The sequence below is a fragment of the Pinus tabuliformis genome, chromosome 7, assembly GCF_031772625.1.
Source record: "Pinus tabuliformis cultivar Carrire ecotype Pingquan chromosome 7, CPIR1, whole genome shotgun sequence".
In the NCBI taxonomy this organism is placed as follows: Eukaryota; Viridiplantae; Streptophyta; class Pinopsida; order Pinales; family Pinaceae; genus Pinus; species Pinus tabuliformis.
Window position 1 is genome coordinate 122,347,648 of NC_142293.1, and position 19,719 is coordinate 122,367,366.

The 19,719-nt window shown below is 39.2% G+C and overlaps 1 protein-coding gene across 1 annotated transcript in view; it reads left to right on the top strand.

The window, feature by feature from the left end:
- LOC149246045 (uncharacterized) overlaps positions 1–3,537 on the top strand; it is a 36,237-nt gene extending 32,700 nt beyond the window's left edge. Inside the window, exon 3 of the mRNA XM_089439771.1 lies at positions 3,275–3,537. Within this exon, the coding sequence (XP_089295897.1) occupies positions 3,275–3,537 (263 nt within the window). The remainder of the gene's footprint in view (positions 1–3,274) is intronic.
- Positions 3,538–19,719: the final 16,182 nt, after the last annotated feature.

Here is a 19,719-nt window from a genome sequence, read left to right on the forward strand (position 1 = left end):
TGATCCAATCCCTCTCTTCTTTGACAGCCTCCAGCTACCTGCTCCCTTACTTGCCCAGCTTCACCAAGTACCTGTAAGATCACAGAAGAGGAACACTATACAAAGACATGGATCTATATTCATAAACAACTTAGGATCATATTTAAGTTAACCATACAAATGTAACAAGCATCAATGATACAAAAGCATGGAGGAAAAACTCAAATAATTTTTATTGATAAACAAGAATAGATCCAGGAGGAGTTACAACCGATGGTTCCTGACCCAGCATCAACCTCCCAGCAAAGGAGCCCCTCTTCACCTCCAACAAAGCATAGATCACCCAATACTCTGATGTTTGTCTCAAAACCAACAACAATTCCTTACAATGTGCAAAATTCCAGCCTCTGGATCTCTGGGATGAGGAATCCATATATAGATATGTGTAAGGAGGATGAGTCAGCTTGTGATTTGATTAGTGTCTTCTCTCTGTCAGTTCTTGCTTCCACTTGGAGACTGAAGGCCTCTTACTCATCCTTGGTCGAATTCAGTGAGGAAAGTGTCACAGGAGAAGATTCTGGAAGCTTCCATTGTCTTTCCACCTCGCGGAATGACACTGCCATTTGTCATTTCTCGCCCAACGCACCCTCATAGTAGGTGTGTTGCAACGCACCTAGCCAGTGTATTTAGGTGCAATGCAATGCACCTAGCTAGTGGAGCAGCTGAAATGATCCTGTTTTGACTTATTCTGAGCAGTTTCTGGTGGAAAACTTCTGGGAGAAGCTGTAATTTGTTGACCTTGTTCCTTTAGGGGTTAGAACAACACTTTTAGGGACTTAGGAGCCCTTGGTTTATGGACATTTCATGCTTGGAGTTGTAAGGCACAAAAATGTCTATAACAAGGAGGCATAAGAATACTCTCCATATGATTGGAAGTGATAACCAATTGGAGGAGTACTAACTCAATAACAAGGTTAAGGCTCTCCTAAGTCAAACTAAAGCCCATCCCAATTGAAGAAAAACTTATTTTTTGAGTGCTTTGTTCGAGGGTGACACAACTGACTCTAGCTACCATCAATTATGGAAATAATGTCCCATTCCCACTCTTTTTGGGATATATAATTTTTTTGTCTTTTTCATATTCATGAAGCCTAAAAAGGAATAAAATAAAGCTATAGTATAGTGGAAAGAATGAGTTTCCAAATACATATGTGCTAGTTCCTGGGAGGGAAACATTCCTATGCTCAATGCAAAGTGACGAAATTGGCCAATGACACTCAAAGGAATGTTCTTTCCACGGGTAAAAAGGTGTGTCAAGTTGTAGAGGCTAAGTGATTGTAAGGTTGATTTTGTAGAAGACATGGTCAAAAGGTGGCTAAAATACGAGTCCAAGTGAAGCCGACTCAAGGACAAAAGGTACAAATGGTCAACACGCAATGCAATAGTACAACTCAACACAAAGGAGCTTCTCTGGTATAAAGCCAGAAAAATAGTGAAGAAGAAAGAGAATGAGTCTTCAACACGCAAGTCATGGCGGGACTAAAGAGGACTCCCGATCCTATGCAATATAGCAGCATGGGCAACATATGCTAGCGAGGATCTAACTAAGATGTCCATGTAAAGGTTGGATCTACCATCATATCATGATTTTATAAGTCGGCGAGTGAAAATGGTTTTAGAATCAAGACATGATGGGGTCGACCCTATGGAAAAAATATCGCAATATGGAGGCTAGTATGCAAAATGCAGCAGAAAGTGATATTCCCTAACCTATATGCCAATAATAAAATGATACCTACCATGATGGGTCTGCAGTCATGGAACCGAAGCAATTTCTCAAAAAATCTCCAAAGTATCCTATAAAAACAACCCATCCCAACACTCCAAGCCAAAAGGTCAAAAAGTCCACAAAAAGAAAAATAAACTTTAGAAAAAGTAATTTTCATTTGTCAACCTATATAAGGAATTTTTGACTCACAATTTCTCATTTGTGTTTTGAGCAATTGGGTGAAGGAGCTATGGAGAAAAATCCAAGCAAGCTTCCTCCATCAAATTCAACCGTCCAAACTTCTTCCAATCTTCTAGGTAACCTTCTAATTGAACTTTTGACAAGTTTTAATGCTTTTTAGATGTTTTGTCTCAAATTTGACCATGGGAAATTATTTTTAAAATTTTCGCTCTGTGTACACATGGGTTGGATACATGTGATCTGTGTATAGGAAATCCCTATATGCGACTGTGTTAATAACGAACTCGCATGTGCGCAAATTCAAAATTAAAAAACATGGTTTTAATGATTCAAAACATCATTTTTTGCAGGATGTTGATTACTTGGTGTGAAAGAGAGCATAGTGAAATTGATAATCAAGTAATGGAGGATCAAAATGCATTAGATGCCTTACGAGGATGCGGATTGTTAAAATTCTTCAAAATGTCGAATATGAAGGAAAATACCAAGTTGCTTGAGATGTTAATCCACTAATAGAGTGTAGAAGAAGATGCCTTTGTGATTGATCGTATGCCCTTGAGGATTGAAATAGAGGATATATATTTCATTACAGGTCTTTCATGAAGGCTAGAGAGAGTCCACTCAACTGGAAGGACAAGAGGTAGCCTTAGTGTACAAGACTATGTCTTTATATACTGTCCTGGAAACACCGAAAAGATTGGAAGCCATATTCCAATCAAGCATGTAGAGATTTTATCACTAAGAATCTCGTTTTTCACCATAGCCAGGGTAAATGGTTCTGCTGCTCTACATCAGGCTTCATGTGTTTCAATGAGTCTTGCAGTGGATTGTCTCACTACAATCTTCGATTGGTGTACACCTCTGCTAGCCAATATGAAAAAACAACTTACTTCTATCCAGAAGGGTCAAACAAAGAACTTTGGATATAAAACCATCTTGTGTTCCTTCTTCTTTGAGAGAGTACCTAGGCTTAGTCCCAAGGTAATATCCACCATTAGTAGCCCAAGAGATCCACGGATGTGTAGGTGGGATGACTTAATGAAACGACTAGGGGGCGGTGAGGTCCCTAGGACTACATTTGATGACGAGTTTTTCCTTGGCTGGGAATAACAGGTCATTGCGGTCAAAGACTACCCTTATGCCGGAATGGATTTCAGAGGAGATCTAGATCTATTGTTTCCACTAGATGGAGCATGGGGTGCCATAGGTATAAATGATTTTGAATTTTAATATTTTTTGGATTCTAAGTATAAATGAAATAAAAAATATTTTTGATGAGACAAAAAACTTACATAATTATTTATCATGACACATATGTTGGACCAGAGAGACCTGATGGTCTTCCTCGACACAGGCGTCATGGAAGAGACGTTGAAGGGGCTGCAGCAGAGACTGAGAGGACCCTCCATGCAGTCCAGAGAAACTTGGTGAGGTTAACTCACCAAGTACCTATGGTGGCTATAGAGGACCTACCAGAGGATATGCAACGATGTGTGGTGGGAGTACCACGGGATTGGGTGCAACTATTTCAGTGGGTGGCCAATGCCATCGTTTTCTTTCTTGTCGCTCATCCTGAGCAGGATCATTAGATAGATGATCAGATTTTTTTTTATTAGACATGATGATGGGCATGAGCCCTAATTTTGCAAGACATCTTCCCCCTATTTTGTATATTATTTTGGACACAAAAATCTATCTATATATAGACAGTTTATCATGATGATCATATATATATAGATGATACTTCGATTATTTTTTATGTTTTAATGTGATGAATGATTTATATGAAAATCCAATGCTTGATTAGTGATAAAATCTGCTAATGGATTTTATGATCGTGGAATATGGACAAATGTGATATAAACAAATGATATTTGTAATAAACTCACTCTTAGAAATTGGTGATATAAATAAGGGTCTCTCATGCGATAGATGTTATTTAGTTGAGATACCACTAGTTGTGAATCCAAATAAACTACTAATGAATCAATATTAAGGGATATTTCTTGAGATAGTAAATTAATAACAAAAATATATTCAGCGATATTATTTGAAGTGGGACCGATATATACTCCTCTCGAAACCAACAACTGGCCAGATGGATAATAAATCACCCATGCCGTGGAAGCAAGGTTCTGGGTGTGTCTATTGGCACCATCGACGAACCCTAGATATATCAAATTGTCCATCAATACCTCCCAAAGTAGATCAAAAATATCGACATCACTAAAACTGATAGATATATATGTACAAGGATATAATATATACAATCAAGCAAATGCTAAGCTGAAGCCTAAGAAAAGTACTTCTTAAGGTAGAGCCCATTTCTGCGCTCCGCCAACTTGTTTCCTTCAAAATCAATCAATTCATAAGCTCCTTTTTTCAAAACTTTTTTTACAATGAAGGGACCATACCACATGGATTTAAACTTGCCTACCCCCAAGGCATCTTTGTCTTGATCGTAGACCAGGACAAGGTCACCTTCAGAAAAATTTCTATGACAGACAACTTTATCATATTGAGTTTTTACCCTCTTGTGAGCTTCATTGATTATGGCATCATCTCGATGTTGTTTATCGAGATGTTCCAAATGAATGAGGTGTTCTTAGAGACTAGAAGTATTGGGAAGAAGTTCAACAACTAGTTTAAGGGAAGGAATTTCACATTCCACAGTAAAAATGGATTCCAACCCATAAATTAGTTGAAAGGGAGCAAAACAAGTGGAAGCATTAAATGAAATTCGGTATGCCCAAAGTGCCGGATATAACATGATGTGCTAATTGGATCTAGCTTTGTTAATCGTCCTTTTCATGATGATTTTGAGGGATTTCTTCATGGCTTCAACCTGCCCATTGGCCTGAGGATAATACAGAGATGAATTCTCCTGTCGGAAACCCAACTTGAGAGCCAATTTAGACATCATTTGATTTTGGAAATGACTGCCATGGTCAGTGACAATCTCTTTAGGAATACCGAACCAGGAAATAACTTGATTGAAGAGAAACAAGGTTGTTATTTCACCATCATTCTTGAAAGTAGGCATAGCCTCAGCCCACTTAGTAAAGTAGTCTACAACTACTATGATATACTTTTGATTTCCTGTCGAAGGCAGATTACAAGTAGTAAAATCAATACCCCACTTCGTGAAAGGACTGACGGGGATCACAGGGAAACATAGAGATGGATGTGCGCTCATTTTCCGAGTATAAACCTAACAAGGATGACATCTCTTGACCGCTTCAATACAATCTTTGAAGATCGAAGGGAAAAAGTACCTTGCTGGCAAAATTTTTTGGGTTGTTGCAAACCCAGATAGATGACCACCACAAGCTCCATTGTGGAAATCATTAAGCACATACTCGTCTTCTTCTAAGGTTAAAAAACGTCTAAGGATTGAATCAACCCCACGATGATATAAAGTGTCACTTATAATAATATAACTTTTAGCGAGGTGACACAATTTTCTATGTTCATCCTTGGAAAAAGAGAGCGAAAACTTTAAAGTCTAGAGATATATAATAATATCCCCATAGCAAGGATCTTGTGAGGAAATAAGAAACATATGTTCATAAGGAAAAGTTTCCTCATAAATGATTTCTTCCTCACAAGGAAAATTTGAGATCAACTCTACAAATACTAAAGATTTCTTAGACTTAGCTGACTTGAATTTAAGGTTGAATTCTTGTAAAATGAAAATCTATCTATTATAATTTCCCTCAATCACTCACCTACTGAGAACAAACTGAAATGGATTGAAAACTGCTAAGATGAAAGTTTTTCGAAGCAGAATATAATGTCTAAGCCGCTAGACAACATGGGAAATTGCCAAAGCTAGTTTCTCAATGGGAGAATAACATAGTTTAGGACCTACTAACCCTCAGATCAGATAGTAGATTACATGCTCACATAAAACATCATCTTCCTGAACCAGAACCATACCAATATTTGATTTTGCTACTGCGATATAAAAAATGAAGTCTTTGTTATAATCAGGTGGTATCAACAAAGGAGCATAGGTTAATGCTTTTTTCAAAGCATCGAAAGAGTGTTAGGCGAAATCATCCCATAGATATGGGATCCCTTTCTTAATAAATCTCATAAATCCTTTTGTGATCTCGACATAATTGGCTATAAATCTACTCAAGAAATTTTCTTTTCCTTGGAGACTCCGAAGTTGACGTATAGAAGATGGGGGAGGCAACTAAAGTATTACCTCAACCTTGAAGGGATCTACATGAATCTCCTCAGTCGACATGATGAATCCCAACAACAAACCAGATGTGACAATGAATTCAATTGGATTTTATGAAAACAACATCATTCAAAAATCATTGAAGATGTTTAGGATGATCTATTCTCTTTCAAGAATGGGCAGCTAAATCATCTAAATAAGCTTCGATAATGTGCTTGATATTGTGAAAAGCATATGACATGGCCTGTTGAAAAGTAGCCCCCGCATTTTTTAGGCCAAAAGGCATCTTTTTATATGAAAATGTACCCCAAGGACAAATAAAATTTGTCTTATGTTGATCTTTTGGATGGATAGTAATTTAATTATAACCAGAAAATTTGTCCATAAACGAGAAAATATCATTACCCACACATTCATAAATAATCTGATCAATTAAGGGTGTGGGGTAATTGTCCTTAGGACAAGCATTATTTAGGTCCCTAAAGTCAATGCATACATGGATTGCTCCTTGCTTTTTGTCTACAGGGACTGGATTAGAGGCCCACTCAGTTAAGGGAAGGGGTTATATGAAACCCGCCTTAAGTAACTTCTCAAATTCAGTTTTGATAGCTACTACTTTTCTAGGGTTTACCGGTTGAAGTTTCTGATGAATAGGTTTTTCATTTTTGTACATCTTGATATCATGTTGGACTATAGATGGATCTATCCTATGAATTTCCTCATAAGGCCAAGCGAACACATCTCGAAACTATTTAAAGAGATCAATATAAGTTTGAATTTCTCCAGGGGAACATTTAACTCTAATGAAGACATTTTCAATCATGTTGGGATTCCTAGAGATGTTCACTGGAACAATTTGTGAAATAACAGACATTTTACCTTCGGCAGAAAACTGTGCTAGAGCCAAAGGGTTTAAAACTTCATGAACATCACTAGTAGATGAATAACGGGAAAAACTTGATTCAGCTTCCTACAAATGAGGGATGAAATATGAAAGATGATGTAAATCATTCCATGGTCTTTCCACACCTGTCATTGCTTCTAGAATTGCTTCTTCAGATGGCAAGACAATATCTAAGCAATCTAGAGTAGAAGTTGAATCTAGAGTCCAGGTCAGAGCCACATCCCCATCCAGCTCCTCTGGTGAAAAAGGAGTAGGATCAGAGTCTGCAGTGTTAACAATAGAATGATAAGAAATTTCAGCTGCAGACATAGGACATGCCATTCCACCTACCTGCCCCTCATCTAATGTGGTGGTAGATGAGGGTAAGGGCCAAGGATCCAAAAAATAATGAGTTCTAAAGAACTCTCTTCGAGAAGGTGCCTTGGAGGATGAAATAACATTAATTCTAGCTATAGGAGCAAGAAAATAAAAGGTACCCATTAAGGAAGAGTACATTCCAACTCCTAAATTCTTTATAGGCGGCTGGGGATTATCCACTAACGGAACAATATATTCAGAAGATGGATGGGAGTCACCCAGAGAATAATCCATATGATCAACCTTTACAATTCTCCCTTCATGAGGAAAACAAACTGTTAGCCTCCTATACCAATAGGTTTCATATATCATGATTGGCAGGGGAAATTCCAAATATGTTCTGCTTTGATGATGCAAAGGTCCCATATTTGTGTGTAAAAACACATCTGTAAACAATTTTGTTGATGTCCTACTTGTTGATGGATGATCCAACAGTGTACGCTGGATCATGCCATGTTTAAATTGATGTTATAGAATAGAGAAAGAGAATCTATCCAAACAATTTAAGCTTGGCAGATCAGTAGTTAGGTAGAGAACAAAGGCGCTCAACTGCTTAATCTGGGCCCTTGGAAGTGATAAGGGTAGTTTTAGATAGCAAATCATTTGAAAAGAAAAAGAAAAGATCAATTGAGGGTTTGCAAGTCCAAGTGCACCCTCCCTGAAGTAACAAAAAATGATAGGTACTAAGATGGGTAGGTAGACAGGGGTTGCCGAAGCCTGATTTTATTCATGTGTTAGCTTGACAAAGAAAGTTTATATTGGCAAGAACAGAGCTGTCTATTCAGCATTTTGATAAAAAAATATGGAAGCATGTCTAATTTCCCCTTTTTCCCCATAAGACCTCTTTCTAACATCCTTCCATGGACCATTGGGCTCTCCCCAACAAAGTCCTGCTATCACCTTCTCTTTTGAGAAACATCAAATCAAAGAGTTGGTTTCCATCACACAAGAAAGCCACATTTCTTGTGTAAAATCATTTCCCACTCTCATCTGCTTCCAAACCTAAGTTTACTCCTTAAACTTAGCTCCCAGTTCCTCTTTCACATCCCAAATTCATATTAACTTCTAAACTTACTATATAGCTCCCTAAGTTTTCCCCTTCCCTTATTATTATAGCATTTTATGTAAAAATCCCACAAATATGTGCATATCCTCCCCTCGGGCAGTTTAGCCATATATCCCAAAGTTTGGAAGTGTGATGAAGTCGGAGTCCCATGTAAATATTTGTTCATACTATAATCGGGAATTAAATTAACACCTAGTTGATTTAATAACACTTACCCACCTTATAAACTGTAATGTCATGTTTTCCCCGTTTGTTATGTAAATTTTTGCAAAACCCACAATTATCATTTATCCAAAGTTTTTATGTCTCCGCGTGTTTTACCGAAAAATGAAAAATAATTAAATATTGGTCGGGTCCCGCCGTAATCGCGCTGGCTGTTTTGTCTCCCGTCTACAGTCAGATCTGAGCCCTCCCATCCGACGGTCATCGGGTACTTCGGAACCCCTCCTCCATCCGACCGTTAGCGCCTGAAATTTTCAGACTACTGATGTATTGCCAGGGACGCGTGTCCATTTCTTATTGAATCGGGCGACCTCTAACAGATACCGGACCCGTACCACAAGCGGTCCGATAAAATCACTTACCACTATTTCTTTTCCGCCCATGTCATCGTTGCGTCATAATTACGTCAGCAATCATGTCAACTCCCATTTCGCTGTCTATCCGACATGGCCGCCATGTCATCCCTCCACGTCAGCCCAGTCACGCATCGCCACGTCACCTGCCGTACCCGGACCTGACCAGTGATGTCATGCTGACGTCATTTATTAAAAAGGCGCCAAAAATCTCATTTTCTCCATATTTTGCGCAAAATCACGATTTTTCTCACCTTTTTCATTTAATGAAGCGCTTTACCACCTGCATGCTATTTTCACGTTGTTGTCCGCCAACTCCAGAATTGAACTCCTGAGCTGCTGCCACTGTGGATTCACCACTGTCGACACCCCAGGCCTCATAATTATCAGGTATTTACCATTTCCTCTGTGCAACCTGGTTTTCGAGTTTCCCTGTATTAAGAAATTCTAAGCAAACGGTCAAATTCCCTGTGTTCTCAGACCCTGTAATTGCCAAATTAAACCAGAGCAAATTTGAAAGGGGTCCCGGGTCCCATTCTGCTCCATTCTCACAATTATTGCTCCATTTCCAACTCAAATCCATTAGCAAACACATTCCACTTCGCAAGGCAGCCCGCTGGATTACAATTCACCCCTTCCACCTCTTTCAGTGGCATTTTCACTCTGTTAACCCAATTCACCTTCATTCTCATCTCTGCAAGTTATTTCATCGACCATAATTTACTGTTCAGTGCCATCTTTGCTAAAACCAAAGCACAATTCAACTCCAAGTGACAACTAAGCAATGGAGACCCTTGTGGCATTGAATATTGCACCCCTGAATGCCCCACATAAGAGCCTAGAATGGTTGGCCCTTGCTGACAGAGATTATCAAATGGTGGAGTTGATTGAATTGTCCAGCAGATACCATATTCCAATCATAACTAAGATAAGAGAAAGACATAGAAATGGGACTGACATCTTGAGAATCTGGGATTCCCATTTACCAATTTATTACCTTCCTCAGGTGAATGTCTTCCCTGACTTGATTCACCAATGCTGTGCAAATTATGATCCAAATCAAAGGGTTGTCCTCAGTCCTTCAGGCTCTATTTTATTCCGCATCACCCCTGAAGCCATCAACCAAATGCTTCATTTTCAATCAGCAAAACCATTGACTCCTCTTTCTATGCAACACCTGATAGAGCAAGGTGCCAAGCTTTCCAGTTCACAAATCACAAGAATTGCTCAATTATTTATGCAACCAGATTCTCAACCTCAACAGCCTCCTCCATTTCTACATGTATGGTTCAATGGCATAGGAAGGGTACTGGTAAATATGATTTCCTACATCCTGGGTTACAATACCAGTGAGTATGTGGATGAAACTATCTTAGTCATGCTGTCTATATTCACCCCAAGAAAGCCTCCTGCAATCCAATATGACTATGCCAAATTCATTGCTGATAGAATTCATGAGCAATTCATGAATCTGGAGAGAGAGAATATTCAAATATACCTCATACATATATCATTTGATATTATACAATCAGCTTGACAGTTTCCCTATTTTCTTCAAAAAGCTGGATGCAAAAGGAAACAAGAGATCAGTGATATTCTGGACACCAGTCTGTCACCATATCTTTTACTCTCCATACAACTACTGTGAGTTCATGGATCTGTTCATTCATCCAGCCTTGTCCCTACTGTTGAGTTCTCCTCCTCCTAGACTCACCGATGAAATGCAGAAGATCCTCCAGCTTTCAAAGAACTATAGCATTGGAGATTGGTACTTCTACCAAGACCACATAGTAATCAGAGTATATGGCTGTGAGCTAGCCCCATACAGACTGCCAAAGTATGTTCCCATGAGATTTTTTGCCCTAGAATACTTTCGGCAATTTGGAAATTCAGACATGGTACACTTCCATAGCAAAAATAAGAAAGCACAGCTGAAAATTAAGCACCAACTGGGTCCATTCATTTTTAATAAGAGGGAAGAAGCTTGGGAAGAGGCAGACAAGATCCTAAAAAGCTTCCAGCTCAAAAAAAGCTTCTATTGGGCACCATATGACCCTAATCATTTCATAAGCCTTAGAAGAATCAAGTATAGGCTTGCTACCTATGATCACCTTAGCATTCCACAAACTAAAAAATATGCTAACCAACTAGAGTGGAGAATTATTCTAAAGAAGAATTAGCAGAAAGAGCAATTAAGAAATTAGAAAAAGCAGTTGACTTGGAATATTTTGGACAGGTTTGGTCTCCAGCCCCTCGGCATCTTGGAGAAAGTGCCTCATCTTCCACTGTTCCCCAGCAGTTTTCCCAAGCAGCTGGCCAAGCAGCAACCACAGCTAAAGAAAAGGAAATACAGCAAGAACAACCACTCCCCAATTTGGAGCAACCAGAGGAAATGGCTGAGCAACCTGCCTCCACAGACCAGCAAACTCAAGAAAAAATACCTCCAATGCAGGAAGCAACAGTTGAAGCTACAGTTTTACAAACACCAGCAAATGAGGAAAGAATGAAGAAAAGGGATAGACAAGAGGAGACTCCTCCTACCACTTCAACAGATCAGCAAGGTGAGAAAAGGCAAAGACTTAATCCTTTCTCTGAGGAGGAAATGCCTGACAGACCAACTATGGGCATGGGTCCTCCTAGCACAGAAGCATCAGCCAGCTCCTTTCAGCAGGAGCAAGAGAGACAGCAAGGAGGGGAGGTCAGCTCCTCAGGGAAACAATTAAGACCAGAATCAGGCATCAAAAAGCAGTTCACAGACATAAAAGCAAGAAATGAGCCGGTTAGATACCAGCTCTATAACCAGCTGCTCAGAATGGCACCAACCAATCAAGAAAGGCTCATGTCAGCCTATGATATTCAAGAAGGAAAGATGATTCTCAGTCATTTTAGACCTACCATACAGCAACCTCAGTCAGCTGCAGACTACATCAGAACTAACTTGGAAGTGTTTGCCAAAGACATCCACCCCATGGACCAGATCGAGCTACACAAGAAAACAGGGGAGATGGTCTATTCTACATTGGCTGATAAAACTCTATTAGCACACAGATTGCAAAATTCTCTACATAACACTACTGCCCAGTTAGAATTAGAGAAGGCTTCATCTCAAGCCAAGGACAACAGAATCAAGTCCTTGGAAGAAATTATTATAGAGCTGGGACATGATCCAAATGACCCTAAGGGTGTGCAGGCATTAATGAAGAAAAAAGATGAAGACATAACAGCTTTAAGAAAGCAAATTAAGCTACCACCTACCCTTCACCCTCAGACTGAAGGTGTTGCCCAGCAAAAGAAAGATGAAGATGTGGTTGCTTTGCTCTTAGCCCTACATAAGAGGCTGATAGAGACAGAGGGTGCCTTGGAGGCAACCCTAAAGCAAAGGCAAGAAGAGCAAGCACCTCAGCCACCACAAGCAACCATAAATATTGAGGATACTCCTCAAATAATAACTCCACCAGCTCCTCCCACTGGGAAAACATCAAAGGCAGGCCTTTCAGGCTCAGCACCAGCACCGGAAGTGACATCATAGGTAGCAGTGTCAGAACAGGTACCTAGCCTTAGCATGCAGAATGTGATGAAGGAGCTTGAAGCTCTAGAAGTAAAGATGGCTGAACTTAAAGAGGCTAAAAAAAATTTAGCCAAGCTTGAAGAAAAATATGACAATTCCAAGAAGAATTTGGCTAAAAGGGCAAGAGAGATAAGAGCTCTTGAAAAAAGGATAAAGGAGTCAGAAAAAGAGCTTACTCTGGACAAAACTATAAGTGAAATCAAGAAGATTCTATGGGCCAACATTGGTCAATCCATTATAGACCAATGGCAGTCCATTGAAACTATCCATGAGCAAATGGATCTCCTAAGCAGGGCAAAATCAGAAAATCAAAGAGCCCGGGCATCCCTAGGGAATATGCCTGAAATAGCCAACAGAATGATTCAAGTCCTTAACAATTGCACTGGCCTTCAGCTAGCAGGAATGGGTATCAGAAACAGGACTGATACCATTTTACTAATAAAGAGGGTGCTTACCTTGAGGAATTATGTGCAGACATTGGACAGAAAGTGTCAAGAAATGCAAACAGAGGTAAATGAATTTATTGCAAAAATCACAGCATTGCATAACAGAGGTCTTCCCAGCTTGGTAACTAGTGCAGGAAGGTTATTATCACATGAACATTATGCCAAGAGGGTCAACAATTATGCAACAAATCAAATAACAGCATCCGCAAGCATTTCAGAGGAAACAGGGCCCCCATCTGGGCAGAGTCTCTATGAGAAGTTAGAAAATTTGTTTTTTATTGAGCATGAGATCAAGCACCTTTTTGAAGTGCCTCCAAATTACTACAAATACACTGAAGCTGATGAGACTCTGATTAAAATACAGAGACACCAATTGCCTACTGAAGATTGGTGGAGAGGCATGATAGAAACATTACTTTGATAAATCAAATTTTGTTTGAAGTCTTTTTGATCAATCTCGAGTCAGCATTTTCAAATGACTCACATGTTCAATCTACCTGGGCGGCAATAGAAAGAGCAGCTGGATAACAAGGATAGTGACTTGGCACAAATGAACGAGTGCAGATGACGGGGCTAAAGCAGCCGCGCCGTGACAAGGCAGCAAAAGGCGAAATTCCTCGAAATGGATGCAAAGCACTCGGCCGGCCCAGTTGGTTGCAAAGTCAAAGAACTCTGACAGAAATGAACAGCTGTTGTTTGTCTATTTTAATAGCAATAACTGTTGTATCTACTATTTTTGGAGAGTTGGTAAGAAAGTTATGAGTTAATGACTCATCTTTCAGATATTTTGTGAAACACTTTTGTATATATATCCCCACGCATAACTTATTTGGGGTTGTTGATTTTATTCTGGAGAGCTCTGTTGTATCTTCTCAGAGTTGAATACAAGAAGCTGTTGGTTTTCTCAATTTGGCTTTGCTTGGACATGTTGTGATGAGATTGCTGGCTACTGCAGGATTCCCGTGTTATCTCATGATGCAATAAGTTTTTCTGAACCGTGTTTTGTCTTTTCTTTGTTTACAGAACCCATCTATGCTCTATGTTTAATAATCTTAGCAGTAAGGAAAAAGAATAGTTCAGGATTTGTCCATAGAGGCACCTTAAACTCAATCTTTGTTGCTAATTATGTTTTCTTCAGAACTAGTTATAAATGTGGAATTCTTAAATGCTCCCATTTACTCTAACTTTTCCATGGTGAAATCTATTCAGGAATTCTTAATTGCTCTTGAATAGCATTCAACCCTTTATTCTCATTTTCACAGTGAAAGAAATCTTCATTGCCTTTCATTGTGTGAGTTCATACTGTTTTTTCTTTAAATCGAATGTTTGTTTCATGAATACCTGTCTGGCTATGCAGTGACACTATCTTTATCACATACTCTAAGCACCACACAATTATGGACTCCCATTGCCCAATGGAATAAAACCCTCTGAATATTGCATGCCCCTCTTTTAGAAGATATCATTCAACCAAACTTCAAACAAAATTCAGTATTTCATAGCTAGCCTAAAATTCCCAAAACAAAGCTAAATCAGAAAGAGAGAGCCCTCTCTGATTGCAGGTAGGCTAGGACCTGCAATCCAAAGATTGGTTTGTGGTTACCTCGGCCGTATTCCCTTAGGAGTCAAAGGGAACAACCTGAGTGATAACATCATTGGCGACTCCACTGGGGAAAAAACAAATTTTTCAACTGCTGCCTACTCCTTAATGCTGTATATAAATTCTGAATGACAGCTAGAAAGCCTTGGAAACTGTTTTTGCTTTGCATTTGCAGGAGTATATAAAAGCTGCGTCACTCAATCTTTATTCAGTCTTAAGTTTTATACAGTTGTTTCAAAATTTGATCAGTTCCTTGCTAGTTCTAAAAGCATTCCGAGAAAATACCAAAACGTATTCGGAAGCTGGCTCCCAAAAATAATTCTTGTTATACAAGGTCCAACCCAGATCCAAATCCTCCTGCTGCTTTTGAAAATCCGAACCTAATCCCAAAGATCCTGAGGAAGCAAGAGCAAGTAGAAGATTTTGCTGACAATACTCCTGAAACAGTTAACCCAAGCTGTGTTCCAACCCCTGTCAAGGTTTTATTTCGTTCATCCCCTGCTTCCCCTTGTTCATCATCCACATCTCAAAGCACTCCTTCTACACCTCCATTTCCTGCACATACTACCACTACCACTGCAGCAGTTACTGCTTTTCCAGTTACTCCTATTATCCCCATTGTTCCAGTTGTTCCCTTTATTCCTGTTGTTCCTTTTGTCCCTGTGAATATGGCTAATAGATATGCGCCCTTGCAACTACCTGCTAATCCTGGGGCTTTGCCTCAAGATTACCAGTCCAAAATCACATATTTTGATAGCACTGGTTCTTCCACAGCCCTTCAGCATACCAAGAAAATGCAAGACTATTTCGAGAATTATGAAATAGATGATGATAGTGTGAGGATGAGAATTTTTGTTCAAAGTTTAACAGGTGATGTAAGAACTTGGTTCAGATCACTTGCTGCAAATTCCATAACTACTCCTGATGAGCTTTATCAATCCTTTACCAACATATGGGAGATAAAGAAAGACCCCTTGCACATACTAGCTGAGTATGACACAATTAGAAGAGGCCCACAGGAGACTGTCTTGGAGTATTTTGAAAGATTCAATAATGTCTACAATGCAATACCACAGAATTTAAGGCCTCCACCCGACCTTGCCTTGTATAAATTCCCTGATGGATTTGACCCAGATATAGCCTACCAGTTAAAGGAAAGATCCCCTCAAACTCTTGCAGACATGCAAAATGTTGCTGTTAGTGTAGAAGCCAACCTAATTGCCAAAAGAAATAGGGCCAAAATGGAAAGAAGAACCACCTTTAAGGAAGAACCCTCAGCCCTAGAGTAAAAGCTAGATGTTATTATCAGTGGCATGCAAAGACTAGAAGACAGAGTAGAAAGTGTAGAGAGAAGAGCTTCATGGGAAGGACAACAATCCAATACTACAAGGAACCCAAATTTTAGGAAAACCCAGAACACAAATGTTGGTAGGGCTGGCCTAGAGCAAGACATAAGACCTCCTTTCCAAGAAAAATTTACTGAAGCATCAACATCAAATGAGCCAATAGATGACACTCACATCAACTTGATGGGCTTAAATGATGAGCAGCAGGTTTTCCTAACACAATAAGACCAGGAGGATAATGATATCAAACAGTTTCAAACCAAGTCAGGGGAGTCATTTGACTTCAAAGAAGGCTATGACACAGCTGTCTATGAAGTTCACAAGCAATATAAGTTAAGAAGTAGGATCATAGATGTCCCTGAACCTGCCAAACAAAGGATACTAAACAGCCCAAGATGATCAAGGAGAAGGCTATCCTCATAGAACCAGTTGACAAAATAAATCCAGACCCAAAAGAAGTAATAGTAGAAGATGTGACTGAGATATTTCCATCAAAAAAGCAGCCATAGGTAACATCTTCTTCACAGGAAAACCCTGATAATACCCCTCAGAAAGTTTCCAAAACAAATATACTCCAATAGGAAACTGACAATCAAGACAAAGTCACTAAAAACACAGTTGAAAAAGAAAAGTCTGTCACTCATAACACCAAAATTCAATCTAAAAAACCCTTTGATCTCGAGGCAGAGATTGCCAAATTGAAGATAACCATTCCTCTCTTAGAACTTGCCAAACATGATGTGTATAAACAACAAATTAAAAAGTCCCTTAAAATGTCTGAGAATAGAGATGATGTTAATGTACTGGATGACACACCTGAGTTACTTTTTGGACCAGAAGTTGATGGAAAAACAATAAATACAGGTGTCTTACCCTTTTATGTCAGTCTACACATCCATGACAAGATTTTACACAATGCAATGTTTGACTCAGGAGCCTCACATAACCTCATGCCTAAATCTGTAATGGAGAAACTAAACTTAGACATTACAAGACCATACAAGGACTTATTTTCATTTGACTCTAGCCAGGTCAAATGTTTGGGCCTAATCAAAGATTTGTGTGTTTCTCTAGTCCAATACCCAAACAAAACCATCCTGATGGATGTGGTTGTAGCTGATATCCCACCTAAATATGGGATGCTATTATCAAGATCCTGGGGAGCCAAACTCCAGGGATCCCTCCAATTAGACATGTCCTATGCCACTATTTCAGTCTTTGGGCAACCAAAGAGACTGTATAGGGAGACATTGATGAAATATGTAGTGAGCAGTGAGGATAAACCCCAAAATTTTCCTATTTATGCAATTCATTCTGACATGGATTCTTTTATCCTGTCTAATGATGATGCTTGCCCTATAGCTGATGATAAACCTTTGGCCCTGGAACAAGAAACACTCACAATTAAGCAGTCAGTTGTCCAAAACCTTGAAACTGTTTTAGAAGATAAATCACATAAAAAACAAGAATCTCAATTGTCCATTCCAAATTCAACTGAGCCTCCTAATACTGTTCAAAATCAAGGCATCCTCTGGTACCTTGAGTTTGATGGCTCAGTTAACAGATTAGGAGCAGGAGCAGGAGTGTGGATCCACAATAGGCAAAACAATCATGCAGAGGGTCGTGCCTATAGGCTAAATTTCAGATGCACTAACAACATGGCGGAGTATGAAGCCCTCCTACTAGGGCTCAAATTAATCAAATCCTTACAGGCAACAAGAGTGTCAATTCTAGGAGATTCTGACCTGATTATTCAACAAATGAAAGGTAGTTTTGTCACTAATGACAATAGATTGAGAGCATACAGATCTGCTGCAACTGAAATACTTAACACTTTCACTGAATCCCAACTTACTAAGATATCAAGAACTCATAACCTCCATGCACACAGTCTGGCCACTTTTGCTAGCACTTGTAAATTGCCCTTTGAGCCTAATCATTGTTTCATAGCTGAGATAAAGCACAGACCTGCTGTTCCAAACAATGTCAAAGACTGGCAAGTCTTTGAAAATGATGCACAAATAAATAACTTCCTAACTTTACAACATGAATTTTCAGGTTTAAATATTGATGTTGATGCTATGGATGACCTACAATAGCAGATGAACCAAAACCAACAAACCATATCAGCTCAAACAGCAAGTAAAATGCTGCACCCTACGACCTTTGATAACAAGAATGTGCAAGAGCTTAAAAAAATCAATCTTGATGAAATAACTAAGGCAGAGTCTGAAGTTATTGAATTAAAAGACAATTTTTTACCCACAGGCCTGACTCCTTTGGAAGACATTTTTGACTCCAATGATATTCCTAGGAAACCAAAGATGCAGCCCCTAAATGCTGCCATTGAAGAATGCAACATTGGAACAGTTGAAAAACCCAAGATAATAAAACTATCAAAGTCTTTTCCCCTTGATCAGAAGCCGAAGTATGTTGACCTCTTTAAAGAGTTCCAAGATGTGTTTGCATGGAGTTATGAGGACTTAAAATCCTATGATACTTCAGTCATTCAACATACTATTCCTCTCAAACCAAATCAAAAGCCTTTCAAGCAGAAACTAAGGAGAATTAACCCAATTCTTCTCCCTTTGATTGAGAAAGAGGTACAGAAAATGTTTGAAGCAGGTATTATAGCACCCATTAGATTTTCAGAGTGGGTTTCTAATCTTGTCCCTACAAGGAAAAAAACAGGTGAGATTAGGCTTTGTGTTGACCTCAGAAATTTGAATCAAGTATCCCTCAAAGACAATTACCCCTTACCTAAAATGGATCACATCCTCCAAAGAGTGGTGGGGGCTTCAAGAATTTCATTACTTGATGGGTTTTCAGGCTTTAATCAAATCCTGGTCCACCCGGATGATCAGGATAAAACAACATTCACAACCCCGTGGGGAACATTTAAATATGTCAAAATTCCTTTCGGACTGAAAAATGCAGGAGCTACCTTTCAACAGGAAATGGATATTTCCTTTGCCAAGGAGATACATGATTTCCTAGTTGTTTACCTTGATGACCTCACCCCTTTTTCAAAATCAGACCAAGAACACCTTAGACACCTAAGGCAAATATTCATGACATGTAGGAAATATGGCATTTCCTTAAATCCCAAGAAGTCTCTGTTTGGTCTAGAGGAGGGTAAATTGCTAGGCCACATTATTTCAAAAGGGGTAATTAGAATTGATCCGGATAGAATTCAAGCCATTCTACAAGTCCCACAACTGAGAAATATAAAAGAATTGCAAGCCTTTTTGGGAAAAATCAACTTTTTAAGAAGATTCATCCCAAACCTAGCAGAATTGATAAGGCTACTAAACCACATGTTGAAAAAAGATTCCAAAGTGAAATGGACGTTGGAGGCCAAACAGGCCTTTGAGGGCATCAAGACCGCCTTGACTCAAACCCCAGTCCTTACAAGTCCCCAATTTGATAGGGACTTCATTATTTTCTCCTTTGCCTCCCAACATACTATTGCTGCTGTTTTACTGCAGAAGGATGATCAAGGGAATGAGAAGCCCATTGCCTTTTTCAGCCGAGCCCTTAGAGATGCACCCTTGAAGTATCAGATCATGGAAAAGCAGGCCTATGCCCTGGTTAAGGCCATCAAAGATTTTAGGATTTATATTCTATACTCTCATGTCACTGCTTATGTGCCAAATGCTATTGTGAAAGACATATTGACTCAAGAAGGGCTAGAAGGCAAAAGAGGCAAGTGGATTG